The 18,560-nt window shown below is 35.5% G+C and overlaps 2 protein-coding genes and 1 long non-coding RNA gene across 3 annotated transcripts; 2 read left to right on the plus strand and 1 right to left on the minus strand.

The window, feature by feature from the left end:
* The first annotated feature begins 447 nt into the window (after positions 1–447).
* On the plus strand, positions 448–6,283 carry LOC143554946 (ubiquitin carboxyl-terminal hydrolase 17-like). Its single transcript, XM_077044601.1, has 11 exons — positions 448–1,143; positions 2,349–3,435; positions 3,530–3,618; positions 3,713–3,798; positions 3,884–4,046; positions 4,124–4,244; positions 4,319–4,476; positions 4,570–4,654; positions 4,756–4,968; positions 5,331–5,392; positions 5,473–6,283. Exons 1-11 carry the CDS (start codon positions 794–796, stop codon positions 5,984–5,986), a joined length of 2,928 nt encoding a protein of 975 aa, XP_076900716.1. The 5' UTR covers positions 448–793; the 3' UTR covers positions 5,987–6,283.
* Positions 6,284–8,631: 2,348 nt separating this feature from the next.
* On the minus strand, positions 8,632–14,480 carry LOC143554947 (glucose-6-phosphate isomerase 1, chloroplastic-like). The gene is made up of 13 exons (XM_077044602.1): positions 13,899–14,480; positions 12,854–12,976; positions 12,675–12,773; positions 12,513–12,596; positions 12,124–12,267; positions 11,973–12,038; positions 11,808–11,876; positions 11,608–11,715; positions 10,645–10,697; positions 9,992–10,287; positions 9,833–9,911; positions 9,303–9,369; positions 8,632–8,949 (listed from the first exon to the last, which is right to left on the minus strand). Exons 1-13 carry the CDS (start codon positions 14,415–14,417, stop codon positions 8,815–8,817), a joined length of 1,842 nt encoding a protein of 613 aa, XP_076900717.1. The 5' UTR covers positions 14,418–14,480; the 3' UTR covers positions 8,632–8,814.
* Positions 14,481–16,282: 1,802 nt separating this feature from the next.
* Positions 16,283–16,820, plus strand: LOC143554930 (uncharacterized). The gene is made up of 3 exons (XR_013139108.1): positions 16,283–16,370; positions 16,456–16,533; positions 16,738–16,820. It is a non-coding gene; the product is annotated as an uncharacterized LOC143554930 (long non-coding RNA).
* The last annotated feature ends 1,740 nt before the right edge of the window (positions 16,821–18,560 follow it).

An 18,560-nucleotide genomic window follows, 5' to 3' on the forward strand; every position in this document is an offset into this window, starting at 1 on the left:
ATTAACTAAACACAAGAAATACACTATCAATTACAATCCACTATTTATAACCCGCAATCTAAGATAGTGGGGTTCACATGTCTTGCCACCTCACAATTTAAATGATGTAGACCGCCACTAAAAAAGGTCCACTACCTAAAATAACAAGTTACTTAAAATCACTTAAACCAAAATCACCTATCAAAAACCATTTTTTTCCCTTACACAACCTCTTATTCCAAGAAAATTCGATAAGAGTCGGTGGGTGTGTACATGTCTAAACTTAAAATTTTATAAAGATATAATTTTTATTTTAAAGTACAGTAGCAATTTATTTATTTATTTATTTATTTGAAGTATAATAAAATAACAAGTTAAGATGCAAGTTCTTCGTTATTTCTAACCGACAAATAAAGAAAGACGTGTTAATTAACGAAGATCCGACTTCCCTCGTGCAATTCCGGTCGGAATATTAGTTAACTCAAACACTGTCTCTGTCTGTGTATACTCGTCAAACTAAATTCGTTTCTTTCTTCCTTGTTGTTATTATTATTATTATTATTATTATTGTAATTATTATTATTCAGACAAAAGCCCTAAATTCTTGATCTCCAAAATCCCCAAAATTCACCACACCAATCCACCAACCACTAATCAATTCTTCATCAATTTAACTTTACAAACCACCAATTTCACCATCTAATTTGCAATTGACGACTTGACGGAACTCAACTCATCTCATCTATGATAGTTGAAAAATTAGGGTTTCATCATCATAACATCCTACTTGATGCATCGTCGTTTTACATAATACATGCCTGTTAGAAAGGATCCAGGGCTTCCAAACCTGGTGGTCCTGGCCGTACTCTTCGTTATTCTTCCGGCGATCGGATTCTTTCTCCGGCGGAAGTGGCGCCACGCGGCGGCGAGGAGTGAGGAGATTAAACGCCTGTTGGTGTTTGCATCGGAAGAGGCGGCTAGAGCTGAGATTGAGGCTACTGAATCATATTCATATGCTAGTTCACCGGTCAGGTCACCGGAATATTCAGCTTGGGTACCTCCGGCACCTGCACCGGCGCCGGTGTTGAAGCCGGTGTATAAATGTGCCGTGTGCTTCTCTCCGGCCAGCACGCGGTGTGCCAAGTGTAAAGCAGCTCGTTACTGGTAACTTTAATTCTTGATTATTTTTGTTTTTGATCTGAATTATGTTTTTGTATAATTTACTAGAGGAGATTGATTAGACGTGATTAAGCAATTTAATGTAGTTATAGTATTACAGTAGATGAAGAGATGCTAAAACTAATGTTGAAGGTTTGACATGGCAAAAAAGTTGAAATTTATGAAATATTGCTGGGTTATCGGTTGGATTAGGTATATGGTGTAGCTGTTTTTAGTGTGAAAATATCTGTTTGATTAATTGCACGTGTTTTGAGCTAGTCGGTGTTTTACGTTTTATGTGCTGTGTCCGCGTTTCATGGAACTAATATGCTGTCGCATTTACCGTTCTGCTCATTTAATTAAATTGAGAATTTGTTTGAAGTGTGATGGTTGTTTGGGAGTTGTGAAAAGCTATATTAAAAGGTTGTTTTTTCTTTATCTAATTAAGTTTTTAGATCACGCTAATGCGTGTCATACGCTCATACGTGACATGAAGTCGTTGGCGTAGTGTAACGTTGGTTTTTGTAGGCTGGAAACTTCTAGGAGGTTACTGTTTTTTTGGCATGTATGGTATGATAGGTCTATATAAATATAGTTAGCATGAACAGTTGTTTTGTATCATTTATATTGTGAAAAAAACCGACGGCCATGGGATATTTTGTTTTTTTTAGTTTAGTTAAAAGATTAGAATGTATGAATTGTACATGTATTTTAAAAGTATCCTCAAGTTGTATAGTTTTTTATTCTTTGCGAGTTTGTGTGTGATTTTGTGTGCAGATATATGTGTGAATATTTCTCATATTAACGATTTAGTTAAATCATACAATTCTTCAAGGCCAAATACACACACACACACTTCATTACGCTGGATGTCGTTTTTTGTAATTACGCAGTGCTAAAGTTTGTTTGTGTTGCTTGAACCAAAAAGTCTACCTGCATAATCCAGTATCTTAAAATATATCTTGTTTAATTAAAACAGTTGAACTTTAAATCTACTTTATTGTTGTAGTTAATTACCCCTTGTTAGATGCATTTGTTATTTCATCATTTTGAGTACATGATTGTACTGTTTTGTTATTTTGTGTCAATGCATACCCTTTTGTGGCATGTGTTTTATATTTTCTTCATTGAAGCTCAAAATTTCTCAGATATGAATTGTGTTCAGCTCTTGTAATATTTTAATATTTAGTTACGTTTCAAATTAATTGCAGCTCCGGAAGATGTCAAATTATTCACTGGAGACAAGGCCACAAAGATGAATGCCGGCCTTATGTGCCTGTAAAACCTGTTAAAGATACTTTTTCCAACCAAGAAGATGGTAAAGATTCCAAAGCCACCTCAGCGGATGCAAAACAACCTGAAGTGGGATCAACTTTTGAACCTTCTTCGTCTGAGGAATATTCTCCTTTCTCTACCCCTAGTAGATCCTCTGTTGAAACCACTTCTACCAGTTCAGGGGATTCAGATGACACGTCTGAAAACTTTGTGGCAGCAGAATCATCCACTGGCTCAGTGAAGGTTGATCAAACATCATCAACTTCATCTTCTCGGGTTGATGATGTGCCTTCTGTTTCTGAACCTACACCAATCTCATATGGCCCTATGGGTGGGACCCTCAATTCTGTGAAATCCACCATTGATGAGTTTGATGTTTCAATTAAGAAGCACACAACAGTATTGCGTAACGCAGCTTTAGATGAGTCGACTTCATCTTCTCGGGTAGATGATGTTTCTAATGGCTTTTCCTTTTCTGAACCTTCAACAACCTCTTCTGACTTTTGGGGTGGGACCCTCCATTCCGAGAAATCCACATTGGATGAGTTTGATGTTTCCGATAAGAACACAACCATGTTGGATGTCTCTGCTCCAAATGGGTCAGGGAGTAAGAAGTCAAATGATTTATCAAAAGAAATATTAATCAATTCCACAAAGCCACCAAAATATCATTCAGAAACATTAAAACCTAAAGATGTGGTTGGTAACAGTGATTTGCCTAAATCGATGTTTAAGGAAACTAAAGTTTCTTCATCACCTGTTAAAGATTCTAATAGATCACTTGGTGGCATACCTTCTGCAAATCCTGTAAAGTCAACTCATGAGGTCAACACCAAGAACGTTACATCATCGCCTTTAAAATCTACCAGCAGGCTTGCATCAAATTATATAAAATCTGTGGCTGTTCATGAGGAAAGAAAGACATCAACAGTGAAGGTTGTTGACCAGCCCAAGTCCTCCAAGTTGACTCGTCACTGTTCACAAAGAGCAGAGAGTGAAACGACACATAAATACAGCTGCAAGGTATAATAACACCGGAATCTATGCTATCTTTGAACCATGAAATTTAAAAGATTTATAATTATAAACTGACTTGTTAATTGATATTGTATACCAGGGTCTTTTCTCGTATGAAATGTTTGTCAAGCTTTACAACTGGAAACAGGTTCAATTGCGGCCTTTTGGCCTTGTTAATTGCGGAAACAGGTAGAAGCTTCTACTCATTGATTAGCGTGTACACCGAATTTTTGATTATTATCTTTCTTTAACATGTATATATTTACGCCTAAATATTTTGCAGCTGTTATGCCAATGCTGTGCTTCAGTGTTTGACACACACACCACCTTTAAACGCTTATTTTCTTCAAGGACTTCACTCGAAAGCATGTGAGTCATTATTATATCAACTTTCTTTATGGAAATAATTTACAAAATACTTTAACTTTTATGCTTTGCTGTTATTCTATGTTAGGTAACAAAAGAGACTGGTGTTTCACATGTGAATTTGAAGGTCTTGTTTTAAGGGCCAAAAATGGGAGTTCTTCACTGTCTCCTGTTCGCATACTTTCACAGATACAAACTATTGGAAGCAGCCTTAACCAAGGGAGACAAGAAGATGCACATGAATTTTTAAGGTGCACCAGCTCGTTTTTATATTATTCAAAAGATTATATTTATTGTAGCCTTGCTGAGTCAGCAATTGTTGTTGCAGGTATGCTATTGATACTTTGCAATCAGTTTGCTTAAAGGAAGCAGGAACAAACGCCACCAACTCGTTAGAAGAAGAAACAACTTTAGTTGGACTCACTTTTGGTGGTTATCTAAGATCTAAGGTAACATTGTGTTCGCTAAAAGAAAATAAATTTAAAATGTGAGTGTCTAAATGCACATGTTTTTGATTTTGTAGATAAAGTGCATGAAATGTGGAGGCAAATCAGAGCGAAACGAGCGGATGATGGATTTAACGGTAGAAATCGAAGGCAATATAGCAACTTTAGAAGAAGCTTTGGATAAATATACGTGTACTGAGATACTAGATGGTGAAAACAAGTATAAGTGCAGCAGGTTAGTTTAGATTTGTTATATTGTTCTTGATACATGTGGAATGCTATTTGTATTGATTTTTTCTAAATATAAATTTATATAATGTATTTTCAGGTGTAAATCCTATGAGAAAGCTAAAAAGACGTTGACATTGCTGGAAGCTCCAAACGTCCTTACTATCGCACTAAAGCGGTTTCAAGTAATACTATATACTTATTTATATATATTAAAAAAATTACTTTACATATATCAAAATGAAAAATGATTTTGGACTCGTGTGTTCTATTTGAATGATTACAGTCTGGTAAATATGGGAAGCTTAACAAATCGATTCGCTTCCCGGAGATTCTAAACATGGCCCCGTATGTGAGTGGAACGAGTGACAAATCCCCGGTTTACAGCCTTTATGGCGTAGTGGTTCACCTGGATCAAATGAATGACACGTTTTCTGGTCATTATGTGTGTTATGTTAAAAACGTTGAGAATCGGTGGTTCAAGATGGATGACAACAAGGTATGGTTTTACCACTTTTATCTTTCATTCAGTTTTTGAGGTTTCTTTTAAAGAGAATTGCTCAAATGGTTTTTGTGGTTTGACCATATTGCCAGTTTGGTCCCCATATTTTAAAAATTTCAAGCTTAGCCCAAACATTTGTGAAAGGGTTGCACGTTTTGTTCTTATCGTTTGTTTCAGTCCGTCCAAACATTACATAGGGACTAAATGCGCACCAATCTCACAAATGTTTGGACTAAGTTTGTAAGTTTTAAAATTACGGGACCAAGCTTGCAATATCAACAAACCACATGGAGAATCTGTGCAATTTTCTCTTTTTTTAAAGAGAAAAACGTGTCATTTTTTAAACTTTTGTTCTTCAGGTGAAAGAGGTGGATGTTCAGAGCGTGTTGACCAAAGGAGCATACATGCTTCTGTATGCAAGGTATCTTATTATTAATTTATTGCAATATAAGTAAACCGACTCAATAAGCTAACAATTTGTGATATAAATGCAACCACTAGGTGCTCGCCACGCGCTCCTCGGGTGATACGCACCTTATTATCGCGTAACCACCAAGATCCAAAAAAACACAAAACGCCAACATCATACGGGTTAAGATCTCCTTGGGATGTTAACCGCGATCATCTTACCGTTCGTCACCGGTCTCTGGAAGAGGAATCTTCATCAAGTGACGGTTCTGGAATCTTGTCAGAATCATGCTCTTGCAGCACAGAGAGGGATTCAAGCAGCATGGAATCATGGGGCTGGGATCAAGAACACAACAGCATCAGCAGCAGCCCATTATGGAGGAACTTGCATGCAAACTCATCAGATTCCGACACATCATCATCGTCATCTTCGTCTTCATTCCCGTCTCCCTTGTACTCTAGGCATCCTAGCGTGTACCATAAGGATGATGAGAGGTTTAGTGATAGTTTTAAGGTTGATAGATTAGGTGGACGGCCTACTAACCCTTTGGAAACCTCAAAACCAGGTTTGAGAAGATCAACGACGGCTCGAGTGAGATCTGAGTGATTGAAAAGGTAGGGAGTTTTTTGGGGTGGTGGGTAGGGGTTAGGGGGTGGCTGTATTTGTATGTATTGTACTGCTTTTGGTGATGTTGGCTCTTGTTAAAACAGTTAAAAGAGTGGGGCCTACTGACATTTTGTCACCCTCTTCCCTTCTATATATAATATATCTATATATGATATTCACATGCTGTGTTGGTTAACTTGTGTAATGTGTGAATATTATATGCATGAGATGAAAGTTAAAATCAAGACTGCAGATCTACAGATATTATGAGTAACAAATGTGGATACAAAACTTATGTAACGAATTACGGAATGAAAATTGGTTACCTCTGTTTTAATGTGAATTGCAGACTTCAACTGTTGCTTCAATATAGCTGCAGCAGCTGACTGGGTGGCAAGGCGCACCCCAGCAGCGGCTTTTGTTGCATCCGCTCCATTGGTTTGGACTCTAGGAAATGTTTTTGTGTCTTGGCTTCATCTATAGGAATGACGGTACCTGTCTACATTACAATTTAAAGTCACTTTTTTAATGTTCTTTGTTCGGTGAACTGATACGACGCCGGCTGTATTTTAAATGTTGGAGGATCCTTTCATATGTTCAGTCTTTGATTGGAGTTCTGGTCTGAATTTTGCAGCTATGCAACCCATCAAATATAAAATAAAACCAGATGTTCTCGATAATTTAGATCTGGTCCTTATAATTCTTCCTACAATTGATTCATTGCCTACTGAAACTTAAACAAAAGGTGCAAATAGAACAACCTCCTGTGGGAATTTGGCTATAATCCAGAATTGATGGTCACAGTTAATGGCACGATTAAAACGTGTCTGAACGGGGGACCTTAACCCGTTTATGACACTCATAGCATGTTTAAATTGACTTAAATGGGTGAATAAGTTGACACGAATGTTCATAACCGTTTATCAAAATGACATAGTTTTATGGATGATTAAATATGGACTGTTATTTTTGGTAACTTTCATTTATCGTGTTAATTTTGTCCTATAATTTTTTTAACGACGTTTAGTGAATCTTGACAATAATTGTGTCATTCATGTTTCTGTGATGTGCCATTCGTGCTTCTAAACTGAATACCTTTACTCAGTGGCGAAGCTTTGAATAAGATACCCGCCGGGGGGGGGGGGGGGGGGCTCAAAATGTATTTAAAAAAATTATAAATGCTGGGGCTGGGCTCAAATTTTCGACCGAAAACGGCTTTATTTACACTACGAATAATGAATTTAGGGTGAAAACGAGTAAATTTACACTACCGCGCAAAAAAGGGGGGGCCGTGCTTAAATTTTCGGTCGAAAACGGCGTAATTTAGTAATTTACACTAAGTATAACAAATTTATGGTGAAAAACGAGTAAATTTACACTGCCACGCAAGAAAAGGGGGTCCATGCTTAAATTTTCGGTCAAAAGCGGCTTAATTTACACTGCATAACAAATTTCGGATGAAAAACGGGTAAATTTATACTATCACGCGAAAAAACAGGGGGGGGGGGCCTCCGGGCCCTCAATATACTTCGCCAATTCCTTTACTCATATTAAACGTGTCACGTAACCTGCTTATCAAACATGTCCGTGTTTAAGAAAATGATTCGGTTAATTATAGGCGTCGTGTTAAACATGTCAAGTCATACGCGACCCATTTAGTGGTGTCCAGCTACCAAAAACACGGGCATGCATCAGTGATTCAGTAAATGCTAGTTTTTTCCACTTCCTAGCCTGAGCAGTTTCTGTACTTTCTACTGTACTTTCTGTCAATCACAATGCAATAATTCATAGCCTGGCAAGTAGTATGTGTATCACGTAACTACAACAACATTTAAAACAGAACAAATATTATGAATAGACGAATAGTAGTAATTAAATTTAGGCCTGGCAAAGTAGACGGTGTGCCGGGTCAGTACAGGTTCAGATCAAAACATGCTGTTTAAAAAAAGTGTTATTTTGGTTCAAGTCAGAACGAGTTGGTTTACAAAATGGATTCAAAATTCACATCAAAAGTGAACTACTTTAAGAAGGAAAATCAATTAGTTTGTTACTTCGTTTAATGGTTTTTTATTTGATTTTGATGTCTATAGCATTTTGTCAACTAGGGGTGTACAATGTTCGAATAAAACTCGAAAAACTCAAAATTCAATTCGCTTCGAGTTCAATAATAAAATTTCGGTTCCGAGTTCAATAATCAGAAATTTCAAATAGCTTGGAAAATTCGAATTCAGTCAATGAATTAAAAATCCAGCTTCAAAACTTCAAAATTCGAGTATTTGAAATTCGATTCGTTCAACACCCATGGCATATGTCACATCACTTTCATATCACCTTTTGCCTTCATCTCTCTCTCCTCTACCCACTCCCTCTCTTCCCTCTTCTTTCACCTTCCCTCTCACAATACTCCAATGCGATTGTTCCAAACGCAGGCGCCACATCATTCAAATGCATCACAAATACGATGCATCGACCATGGTCTTATAAAATAAACACACATTACACTTTATAGGATAATATAGGAAATTACAAAATTAGAGAACTTAGATTAAAAATAATAATTTAAAAAAAAGAGTGATTTTTTATTCTTACAGCATATAATGTTTGTACACTAAAATTATTCAAAGCATTCCATAAATAATAATACCCAAAATGGCTACATCATTCAATGATATGTCAATCGGCAGCACACAAACAAAACCATAGTCACCAGTATTGTTGAAATATGTGTTATTCCTCAAATTTGAATGAACATTCTTCTTTTATTTTGAAAACATTTTACCTTTAAATATAACTAAAAGTATTGTCCCGGCATGCTCCCAAGAGCACGCTTACACGTACAGCGCATCAACATTACACTCTCCAAGAAAAACTTTGACGCTTCTAGGTGAACCACAGTCCCCTTCAGCAACGATAGCTCGGTCGTTGGCTGCCATGTGTGCAATTATCTTGTAGATCATTTCAATCTGCCAAAAATGAGATACAAGATGTTAACAACGAAACCAAAAAAAAGTAACAATTTTATGTGATTTCATGTAATTGATTTTGTATAGAGTTTTGTTGTCCCATTAACACCTTTTGTCTAATTTATTATAGAAATTTTCTGCTAAAAATTATATTATTACAATAATAGTAATATTCTGGGTACAACGTTGTATACATTTCATATTCAGTTACTTTGAATGACTTTAGACTCATTTGACCCGTTCGGCTTTTCATCTACTTTTTTATTATTATACTCATTTGACCCATTGACACGTTCATATAGTTGAACATGGTCTAAATAAATAGCTAAATAGTAAAAAAGAAAAGTACATACATCTTCAGGAGCATGACAGCGATCGGCTACTTCTTCGATTGATAACGGTTCTACAGGGTCCTTACAACTGTGAAAAGCATACAAAAAAATACATTTATATTTCTTCACATTATATAAAATGAGGCTCACAAAATAAAAGTTAGAGAGAATTGCACAAATGGTCCCTGTCGTTTGACCATATTGCAAGTTTGGTCCCTAGATTTATAAAACTGCAAACTTAGTCCAAACATTTATGAGAGGGTTTCATGTAGTCCCCACAATTAGTTGCATTTAGTTTTTAACGGAAAAGCGATGTCATGTGTCATTATGTGAGGTAATTGTGTCTTTTTAAACCTGGAACCCAAATAAAATAATCTTTTCAAACTCCAAAACTCCTAATGTCGACTTCATCACCTTCGATCAGTGAAAAATCAAAGGCGATGAAAACGACATTAGGAGTTCAAAAAAGTGTTTAAAAGAATTTGGAGGCCAAACTTGCAATATTGTAAAACCACAAGGGCACTTTGCAATTTTTTCTAAAAAATACATACCTCGCTTCATTGAGAACTGCAAGAACTCGCTTCTGTAGAGCCAAGACTTCTCCTGCTGCTTTCTTCCCAGCTTCAACTCCTGAATTGTAACAAAAGCATTTATGATCCTATGACCTTTAAGATCAAACATGTATTTTAAAGAAAAACATTAATGTGTACCAGGTTGATGGTAAGCATTGACATTGATAAGTGACGCATAAATACCAACCGCGCGCTCATAAAGAGCAATTAAAGCCCCAACAGACCGAGGTGTGACTTCTTGCACTGTGACTGTAACAGACTCCCTCCCGTTTGCATAGAGTGCAGAGCGCGTTCCCTGTAACATTCCAAACAAGTAGTCACCGCAAGTGACACCTGGCTCAAGCTCCCAATCATGACCAGGTGGCCTGTCACGTAGTACTTCTATGAATGTTGCAAAGAAATTGTGCACACCCTCTCGAAGCTGCTGAATATACCTATTTGTTCCAACCAATTTAAATATGATATTATCTCAGTTTTTAAGGGGTATACAAAATTATAGTGCTAGGAGCAAATACAAACAGCTTTTAACGCGAGAAGTGTAAGAAGAATTAGAGTAATAATGCTAACACGAGTAACTATTATTACGCTATAGTTTTGAACTGGAGTGATAATAAACAATCTAGTTAATATCTATAGCGTAATAATGGTTACTCTAGTGTTAGCATAATTACTCTAATGCTTCTTACACATTTCACGTTAGAAAGCTGTTTATACTTAATACCAGATCCCACCCCTGAATATATAAATCTCTCATATAAAAACTGTGATCTCTGTACTTTCTAGAAACTTACGCATGCTGATCTGTGCTCCCTTTATTTCCATAGACAGTAAGCCCTTGATTGACCTATACAAATGATGGTTTAAGTTAGCCTAACGCCAAAACATGTTACAAGTTCAATTGCAGGAGAAATGAAATAATCCAGTATTCTTTCTTCACAAACTTTCTTCAGAAAAAAACAAAGCTATTTTTGGATAGGTGTGTGCATGGGTGAGTTTCGGCTCAAACCAAAAATTCGATTTTTGTGTTTTTGAAAATTGTTTGGTTTCGGTGTTTTCAGCTTTTGGTATTAAGAATGAGTCCAGTTCGGTTTTGGTTTTCTAGATTTTACCATCTGGCACAAATTTGGGGCGAAAAAATTGCCAAAATAATGAAGTTGGGCTTGAAACTTTGGTTAATTGAGTATTACACATCAGGCCATAAAACTTATGGGTTACACCATTTAATTTCTTACGAATTATTTAAATCGGTCCTTTTCGGTTTTTGGGTGATGCAAAACCAAACCGAAAAATCAGTATTTTAAAAACACAAAATCAAACTATCAGTTTTTAATTGGGTCCGTTCAGTTATTTATGGTTTGATTATGTTGCATTTCGTGCACACTCCTACATTTTGATTGTCAATGTCAAGCCATAAACTTTATGACTGTTAATTGATAGATGTTTTGCTGAAAACTAACTGACACAATTACTCAACAAGAGGACTAAAAAATCAATGTTGAAGTAAATGTGATTCCATTGGTAACTATAACAACCATCCAACCTGGAAGTGAGGACCATATAATACTAAAAGAATGCATCTTTACAGCAAGAAAATAAGAATTGAGGACATCTCAAAAGAGGGGCATCGAAAATCTAACAAAAATTAACTTTATAAAACATACCTATGTTTTCTGAGAATGTTGATTGGATTAAGACCAACTTTATTAAATAAATTATGTTAAGGACAGAAGAGATGATGAAGCAGGCATACATACCCTATTACCATCAAGGTCAAATTCTTTCCCAAGGGACTCCATGACCAACTGCTGCAAATATCTGCTAAATAACAAAAGGCTGTCCTTGTATGGAAGTACCACCATATCCTGTTTAATCTTTTTACTTTTTGTGAGGAATTGATAGCAGCTTAATGTATTAGATCTGAAAAGAAAGAAATGATTGTTTAAGCAGTAATTACCTTTGATCCTACACCACCAGAAGCCCAGTACCAGCACAATGCCAACAACGCTGCAGGGTTGCTTTTCACCTACCAATAACAAAACAACCTCATAAGTCTAGGTTTTATAGCAAATTAGTTTTATAATCTTTCCCAATTATATACACTCAAGGCATTTATATATACCACTGGAATCCTGGTTGCCTCGTCCATGAGTGACGCACCAGCAAGCATCTCTTTGATGTCAATTCCCTGAATACAACATGCATACAACGACATTCAAATAATCATCTCAATACTATTGCAATTTCACTGAATTACATGAAACTATATAAACCTGAAGTGCTGCAGCCAGTAGACCGACGGCAGACATTTCAGATGTTCTTCCACCAACCCAATCAAACATAGGAAATCTAGCTAACCACCCCTCTATCCGTGCAGTGTTGTCTAGTAATGAATTTTCTTGTGTAATCGCAACACCCTGCATAATATTGCCAATAATCACAACAAAATTGACTTCATATATTTTGATGCACATATTTAAAATTAAAATATTCACCCAAAGAACAAAAAAAATTTATACTTCAAAAAACTAAGATAAAAACTACAAAAAGAAAGAAATATTTTTTGGTGTGAAACATTAACCGCTCATCTACCCTGTAAATGTAGGTCCTTGGAGCATTTTAAATATAATAAAAAGCAGAAAGAAGAACCTGAGATGAAAACCTGTTTTGAAAAGTTTAGCCCGGCTTCACGAAACGCCTTTTGTACTTCCAACAAACCGTTCCTTGTTTCCGGAGTGCCTCCACTCTGACTCAATTTTCATAAATTATCAACAACAAGCAACAGAAAAAAGAAGGAATAGTGTGTTTCTTTTTCTTGACAAACCTTTGAAATGACTATTACAAGTGTAGATGCTAATTCCGGGCCAAGTTGAGCAATTTGATGATCAATTCCTGCCGGATCTGTATTGTCTATGAACCTTATCTGGTAATCATTAAATAATCATATTTTCAACGACAACAATGGCAAGAGAAATGTATCATCCATGATAAATGCACAGTTACCTTAAGAGGCGGATTATCAGGTGCTAAAGCCTCTGCAACAAACTGTGGTCCAAGAGCCGATCCTCCAATTCCAACTGACAATATTTGTGTGAAACGCCCTTCTGGAGAAGAAGGCGGTTTTATCTGAAATCATAAACCTCAACATTTAATCAAAATACATGTATAACACTAAAAGATATTTTTATAACAATTGAATAAGATTAGTTTGTAAGCTTAGGTATACATTTTATTTGTCTGAGATTTAAGGAAAACAGAGCATAAAGTTCAACTGATTGATATGATGTAATTTTCTGTACTAATTTAGATTGAAATCATAAACACACATTTGGAATTGTAATTCTTCACAAGTCATTTATCAACCATAATATTTATCATTAGAAAGTTATGTTGAAGGTCAAAAACTATTAAACACATTATAACATTACTCTCCACATTCACTCTCAGTTTGACTTCAAAATGTCAAGCTTCTATCTTCTAACTCATTATTATTTTTTCTTTAATTGTAAAACTTTAAAAACAATTTTAAAACATCCGAAGTCAAAATATGACAACTTATATAGAATCAAATAGAGTAAAAAAAAAAGCTGCAACTAAGTTGCCTGCTATGTGAAGTCAAAGCAAGACAACTAATATTTATCTTGCATTTTAAAGATGAACCATTGTATACCTAATAAACTCACACAAATCAGTGTTGCAAAATTCGCAATTAGTAATTCACCCAATAGAGCCTAAAATTCAGTAGTCGGTCAAAGCCGGTCCAAATTGTACAAAATTGGTTTCTGACTTTCTGTCAAAATCAGTCAAATTTCAGTCAAAATCTTTGAAACTATTTGAAAAAATATACTCCTCGATGTAATCCAATTAGTAAGATATAACATATGTATCATTTTGAATCCGATTAATCTTGATTAATTGCTAGTTAGTTCCGAACTGCTCAACTAGCGCCTAACAATATCTACAACACTAATACAAACTATCCTAATATGATCAGTCAATCCAAATCAAAGTTGCAGTTAGATAACACATAACTAACTAACTAACTAACCTTGCCACCAATAACATCGTCCGCGAACGCGCAAATAGCTTCAAGTGTATTCTCAATCTGCAACCTGAGAAACGAATTAGGCGAGAGCTTGGGGTTCCTAAGCCAATAATGTCCCACCATCCTCCCTTCATCCGGATTCGATATCGCCCCCTTTTCAAGCTCCTCCATCGCCTTAAACGCGTTACTAAACCTCGGCTCCATCGCCTTGACAAACTCATCGGTGAAGCCGATCCGACTGACATCTAAATACAACCCTAGCTCCTTGTGCTGGTACAGCCACTCCGTGTACCTCTCCCATAGAGCTTTAGGATCTGTTTCTAATGATGAATTTGTGTTTAACGGAATGACAACATCACGTGCCGTTGATTGCGTCAGATGAATGTGGTTAGGTTTAGGTTTAGGTTTAGTGGTAAGTGAAAGTAGTTGTTGAGGTTTTGAGGTGTGAATTGAGTGTGGAGGTAAGTGTGGTTTACGGATCAAGCTAGTCGTCGTTGATGATGATGATGATATTGAAGCCATTAGAATTGATGAAATCAATGGGGTTTTAGTTTTAGTTTTAGTTTTAGTTTTAGAGAGAGAAAGCTGTTGATTTCATTGTCAAGTTTCAACTGTTTATGTGTTCTCTCTCATATAAACAAACACAAGCACACAGTATGTATGTATGTATGTATATTTATTTGTATAAACAAATACAAGTGTAATAGTTTATGTTGAGTGGTTGATGATGGAGTGTTTTTTATTTAATTGCAAAATGGTCCTTTCGGAATACCCAAAGGATGGACAGGCCCTTGAAAGTGAGGATATTCTTTATTTATACTTCATGATTCAATGCAAAGGCGTGACCCATGTGAGTTGTGACTAACCGATGACTTTTTAAGAAGCATATAGGCCGGTTAAAACTTTGGTTGTATCTAGAGTTTACGGGTTATTATAATCAATTAATAATAATTTAAAGATTACAAAGATAAATTACACTTGCTTTTTTTTAAAGTAATGCTAAATCATTTATTTTACCAATTTATTCCCATTTTTCAAAGTTCATTATGTTAAAAAAAACATTTGAATTTATAAACTGTTATTTTTTTTTACCTGTAACACTTTCACTCTTAATTAAATTTAAATGTTATATATTTTCTCATTTGAAAAACTGGTTAGTGATAGACAACGATTAGCAGTGACCAGTAGGAGGTTGGTGACGATCTAATATGGTAGGGACGGTGAGGTGTGGTGTGATTAGGGTTGGAAGATTTCTCTAGTCACGATCAATTAATGTTTCTATAAACAATAATAAGTAATTTTGCAAGATAATATATCGTAAATATGATTCACTCAGGTGTTTAAACGTGTCGATTGGTTTACTATGTTCGTTGTATGACCTTTTAGCACTTCAAGATCAACTTCATTGGCAATACTTTCTCATGTTGATTTCTTGACATACATGATCTACCACACTTTTCTGTTGGCCATTCCATCCATCTCTACCCACTTGTTTAGGAATGTAACCGAATCTGACAAAACCAACACCATTTGTCATAACTGCTAGCACTTGCCATTTGCCACTATCATGTATCCTAGACTCGTCGCTGCCGTCAACATGAAACCGCTACTGAACCACTACTACCACAAGTATCAACCAAGTCGTCTACAATCGTTAGTTTTACCAGTTGTCGATATATACACAAAGTATCTAAATCGTTTGTTTATTATATAATAGTGTTTCATATGTTTTAAATAAATGGAAGTGGAGAAAACTTTAAAACTTTACTGATATGCTTTCAATAAACAATTAGCAAGAGTTTATGTATCTTAATACTATTCATATCATTTTCATTATATTCAACTTGTTTTTATTTGGTGTAGTAGGTTCTCAATATATGTATATATATGTGTGTGATATGATATCGTCGAAATAAACAGAGCCCCCATTTATACAATCATCCGTTTTTTTATATGGGACCATCCGTTTAAGAATAGAAAATTTTGATAACTATCAAACGTATAAGCTAGCATCAATCGCCTTAACATTTTCTCATAATGTTTGTTGCACGTCCACCTATACATCGCCTCACTAGGTAATAGGTATAAGAGTTTGACGTTTTGGTCATCCTAGATGTGTAGAATAATGCATGATTTAAGCAGAAATTAATTAGAAGCTATGGCACACATAAATTAAATGGTTTATACAAGAAGTTGATCGGCGTGGCAACATATATTCTCACAATAAAAGAAAAAAAAAAACATTACATTACGGCGTGGCAACATATATCGCATAAACATAAACAAAAACATAAATAAAATCTAATCCTTTATCCGCCGCATCCTCCCTAATTCTAGTCGATCACAATCACAATGAGATGGGACGAACTCAAAGGCGATGATTATATGCAACAAGAACAAGACAAACAAGAAGAAGAAGAAGAAGACACATCTTATCTGGATTTTGATACACTATCTCTCGTTTCTAAACCCAAGGTATTACGTAATTCTCTTTCGCCTTATTTTTATTATGTTTCTTGATTTTGATTCATTTTGTTGTCATTTTATTAATTATAATTAGGATTATTATCGAATACTGGAGGTGGATTATGAAGCTACGGAAGAAGAAATTCGATCCAATTTCATTCGATTAGCTCTCGTACGTTCTTCTTCTGTATTGTATTATTGCTTCATTTAGGGTTTCAATTCATGTGATTCAATTAGGGCTTGTAATTGATGCAAAGTAACAATTTGGTTTGGTGGTATTAATTCATAATTCAACAAACAACATATCCTAATATATCAAAAGTCTAAAATGTAGTGTTTGAATTCCTCCATGTATTTGTTTGTATTGTTAAAACAGAAATGGCATCCAGACAAGAAGAAAGGCGAAGATAGCGCCACCTCCAAGTTTCAAGAGATTAACGAGGCCTACCAAGGTTCGAATTCTTTCTTATACTTGTTCATTGCCAATGTTCAATCAATCGAATTTCAAAACCAGAAGTTTCTGCCTTTCTGCCCTAGTTGACAAAACTAAATTAACTACAAATCCGATTGATTACTAATCATAGTTTTTCGGGTCTGAATCAAATACTGAACACCCCTAGGCTGTAAACGATTCGGAACGAACGAAGCCTTGCTCATGTTTGTTCATTTAGCATTTAACTTGTTCACAAACAATAACCGAACGGAAAATCTTGTTCGTGTTTGTTCGTCAAGGAATTGAACTTGTTTACGAATGGTTTACAAAGGCAAATGAACATGTAGTAAAGAAAAGAAAAGCAACATTCTTAATCCAAAACATTAGACATAAGCACCTTAATTAAATATAAAGTTAAGCACTTGAGTAATCCAAAACATCATCATCCCCCAATCGGCGGTTTTATTCTGATAATGTCAACTAAGCACAAGTTAAAACAATCCATTAACGACACGAACTGAACATAAACAACAAAATTATAGAACTTAAAGGTTAGGTTGGAGTACAAATAAATATTAAACAAACCTTTAAACAAACGAAAATAAATGAACACGTTACAGAACGTTCACGAACACAAATGTACAAACAAAATTTCTTGTTTGTGTTCATTCATTTATTAAACAAACTAACTTCCCGCCGAACGGTTCACAAATTGTTCGCTGAATGTTTGCTTCGTTTACAGTCCTACCCCTACTTCATTATACAAAAGCCGAGTCTCTTTTTTTGTGAAAAAGAATACTGTAATGGTAATTTGAATTTGTGGTAATTGATGAAAAATTCAATCTTTAACAATCATATGTTTTCTTGTTTTTGCAGTTTAAGTGATCCAGTCCGTAAAGAAGAATACGATCGGAAAGGAATGCTATACCTCTATGATTACAACATCGTTGTAAGCATCATCATTACACATTAGTGATCTTTGAAACATGCATATGTCCTAACCGGATTTGATGATGCAGGATTATCTTAATCGTTACAAGGGTCTGATCTTAACATGCAATGGGCTTGGGATGAAGACCTCCATGTTGTGAAGACACTTTGGTACATACCGCACGCACCGGTGTTGATGAGGCAGTTGGTCTTATGATGGGGGATTTGCTTGCAGTCTTAGATTTGTTTTCATGCTACCTGCAACTGCAACTGTTGTGTAAAGTTTTGAATCAATGCCCTCAACCTTCGTAGGTTTATTATCTCTACGGCTGCAATTGACAAATCCAAAGTTGTATTGTAATATTACTACTGCTACTACTTAGGGTATATTAATCATTGCCATGATGTTTTTAATTTGTATTGGAAAGTAGGGTACCGTACCCGTACCGAAAATGAATAAAAACCATAAAGAATGTGAACAAAAATAGAGAGCAAGAAGTAGATAAAGTGTGTAAACATAGAGGAACCTAGTCATAACATCACGTACAAAATTATTATTAAATTAAAATACTATGTTCATAAAATATATAATTCGTCCTCCACATTGGCAATGCGATTAAAACCACTATTCATTACTTGGTTTGGTACGGAATATGTGCCTCTAAATATGCTTAGGCATCAGGCTATTCGGCACGCGGTGCGGCCGCGGTGCGGCTATATACAGTTGGTTAAATTTTATAACCTTGACCATCACGTCCCTCCACTTTAAACAAAGTTGATGTTTGGTATGACCAAATACACCAAATTGATTCGGAAAAACGGCATGAACTACTTAC

The sequence above is a fragment of the Bidens hawaiensis genome, unplaced genomic scaffold, assembly GCF_021521415.1.
Source record: "Bidens hawaiensis isolate Kalapana, Puna unplaced genomic scaffold, B.hawaiensis_p1.1 tig00017886_1, whole genome shotgun sequence".
Taxonomy (NCBI): Eukaryota; Viridiplantae; Streptophyta; class Magnoliopsida; order Asterales; family Asteraceae; genus Bidens; species Bidens hawaiensis.

What these genes read in the sequence shown, in the direction of transcription:
- LOC143554947 (XM_077044602.1), bottom strand. Translation starts at nt 14,417, where the DNA reads ATGGCTTCAATATCATCATCATCATCAACGACGACTAGCTTGATCCGT. An exon ending in AGGCAACCAGGATTCCAGTG is followed by an intron (nt 11,877 to 11,972) that starts GTATATATAAAT and finishes TGTTATTGGTAG; the next exon opens with GTGAAAAGCAACCCTGCAGC. An exon ending in CTGGTGGTGTAGGATCAAAG is followed by an intron (nt 11,716 to 11,807) that starts GTAATTACTGCT and finishes AAGATTAAACAG; the next exon opens with GATATGGTGGTACTTCCATA.
- LOC143554946 (XM_077044601.1), top strand. Translation starts at nt 794, where the DNA reads ATGCCTGTTAGAAAGGATCCAGGGCTTCCAAACCTGGTGGTCCTGGCC. An exon ending in AGGACTTCACTCGAAAGCAT is followed by an intron (nt 3,799 to 3,883) that starts GTGAGTCATTAT and finishes ATTCTATGTTAG; the next exon opens with GTAACAAAAGAGACTGGTGT. An exon ending in GATGCACATGAATTTTTAAG is followed by an intron (nt 4,047 to 4,123) that starts GTGCACCAGCTC and finishes TTGTTGTTGCAG; the next exon opens with GTATGCTATTGATACTTTGC.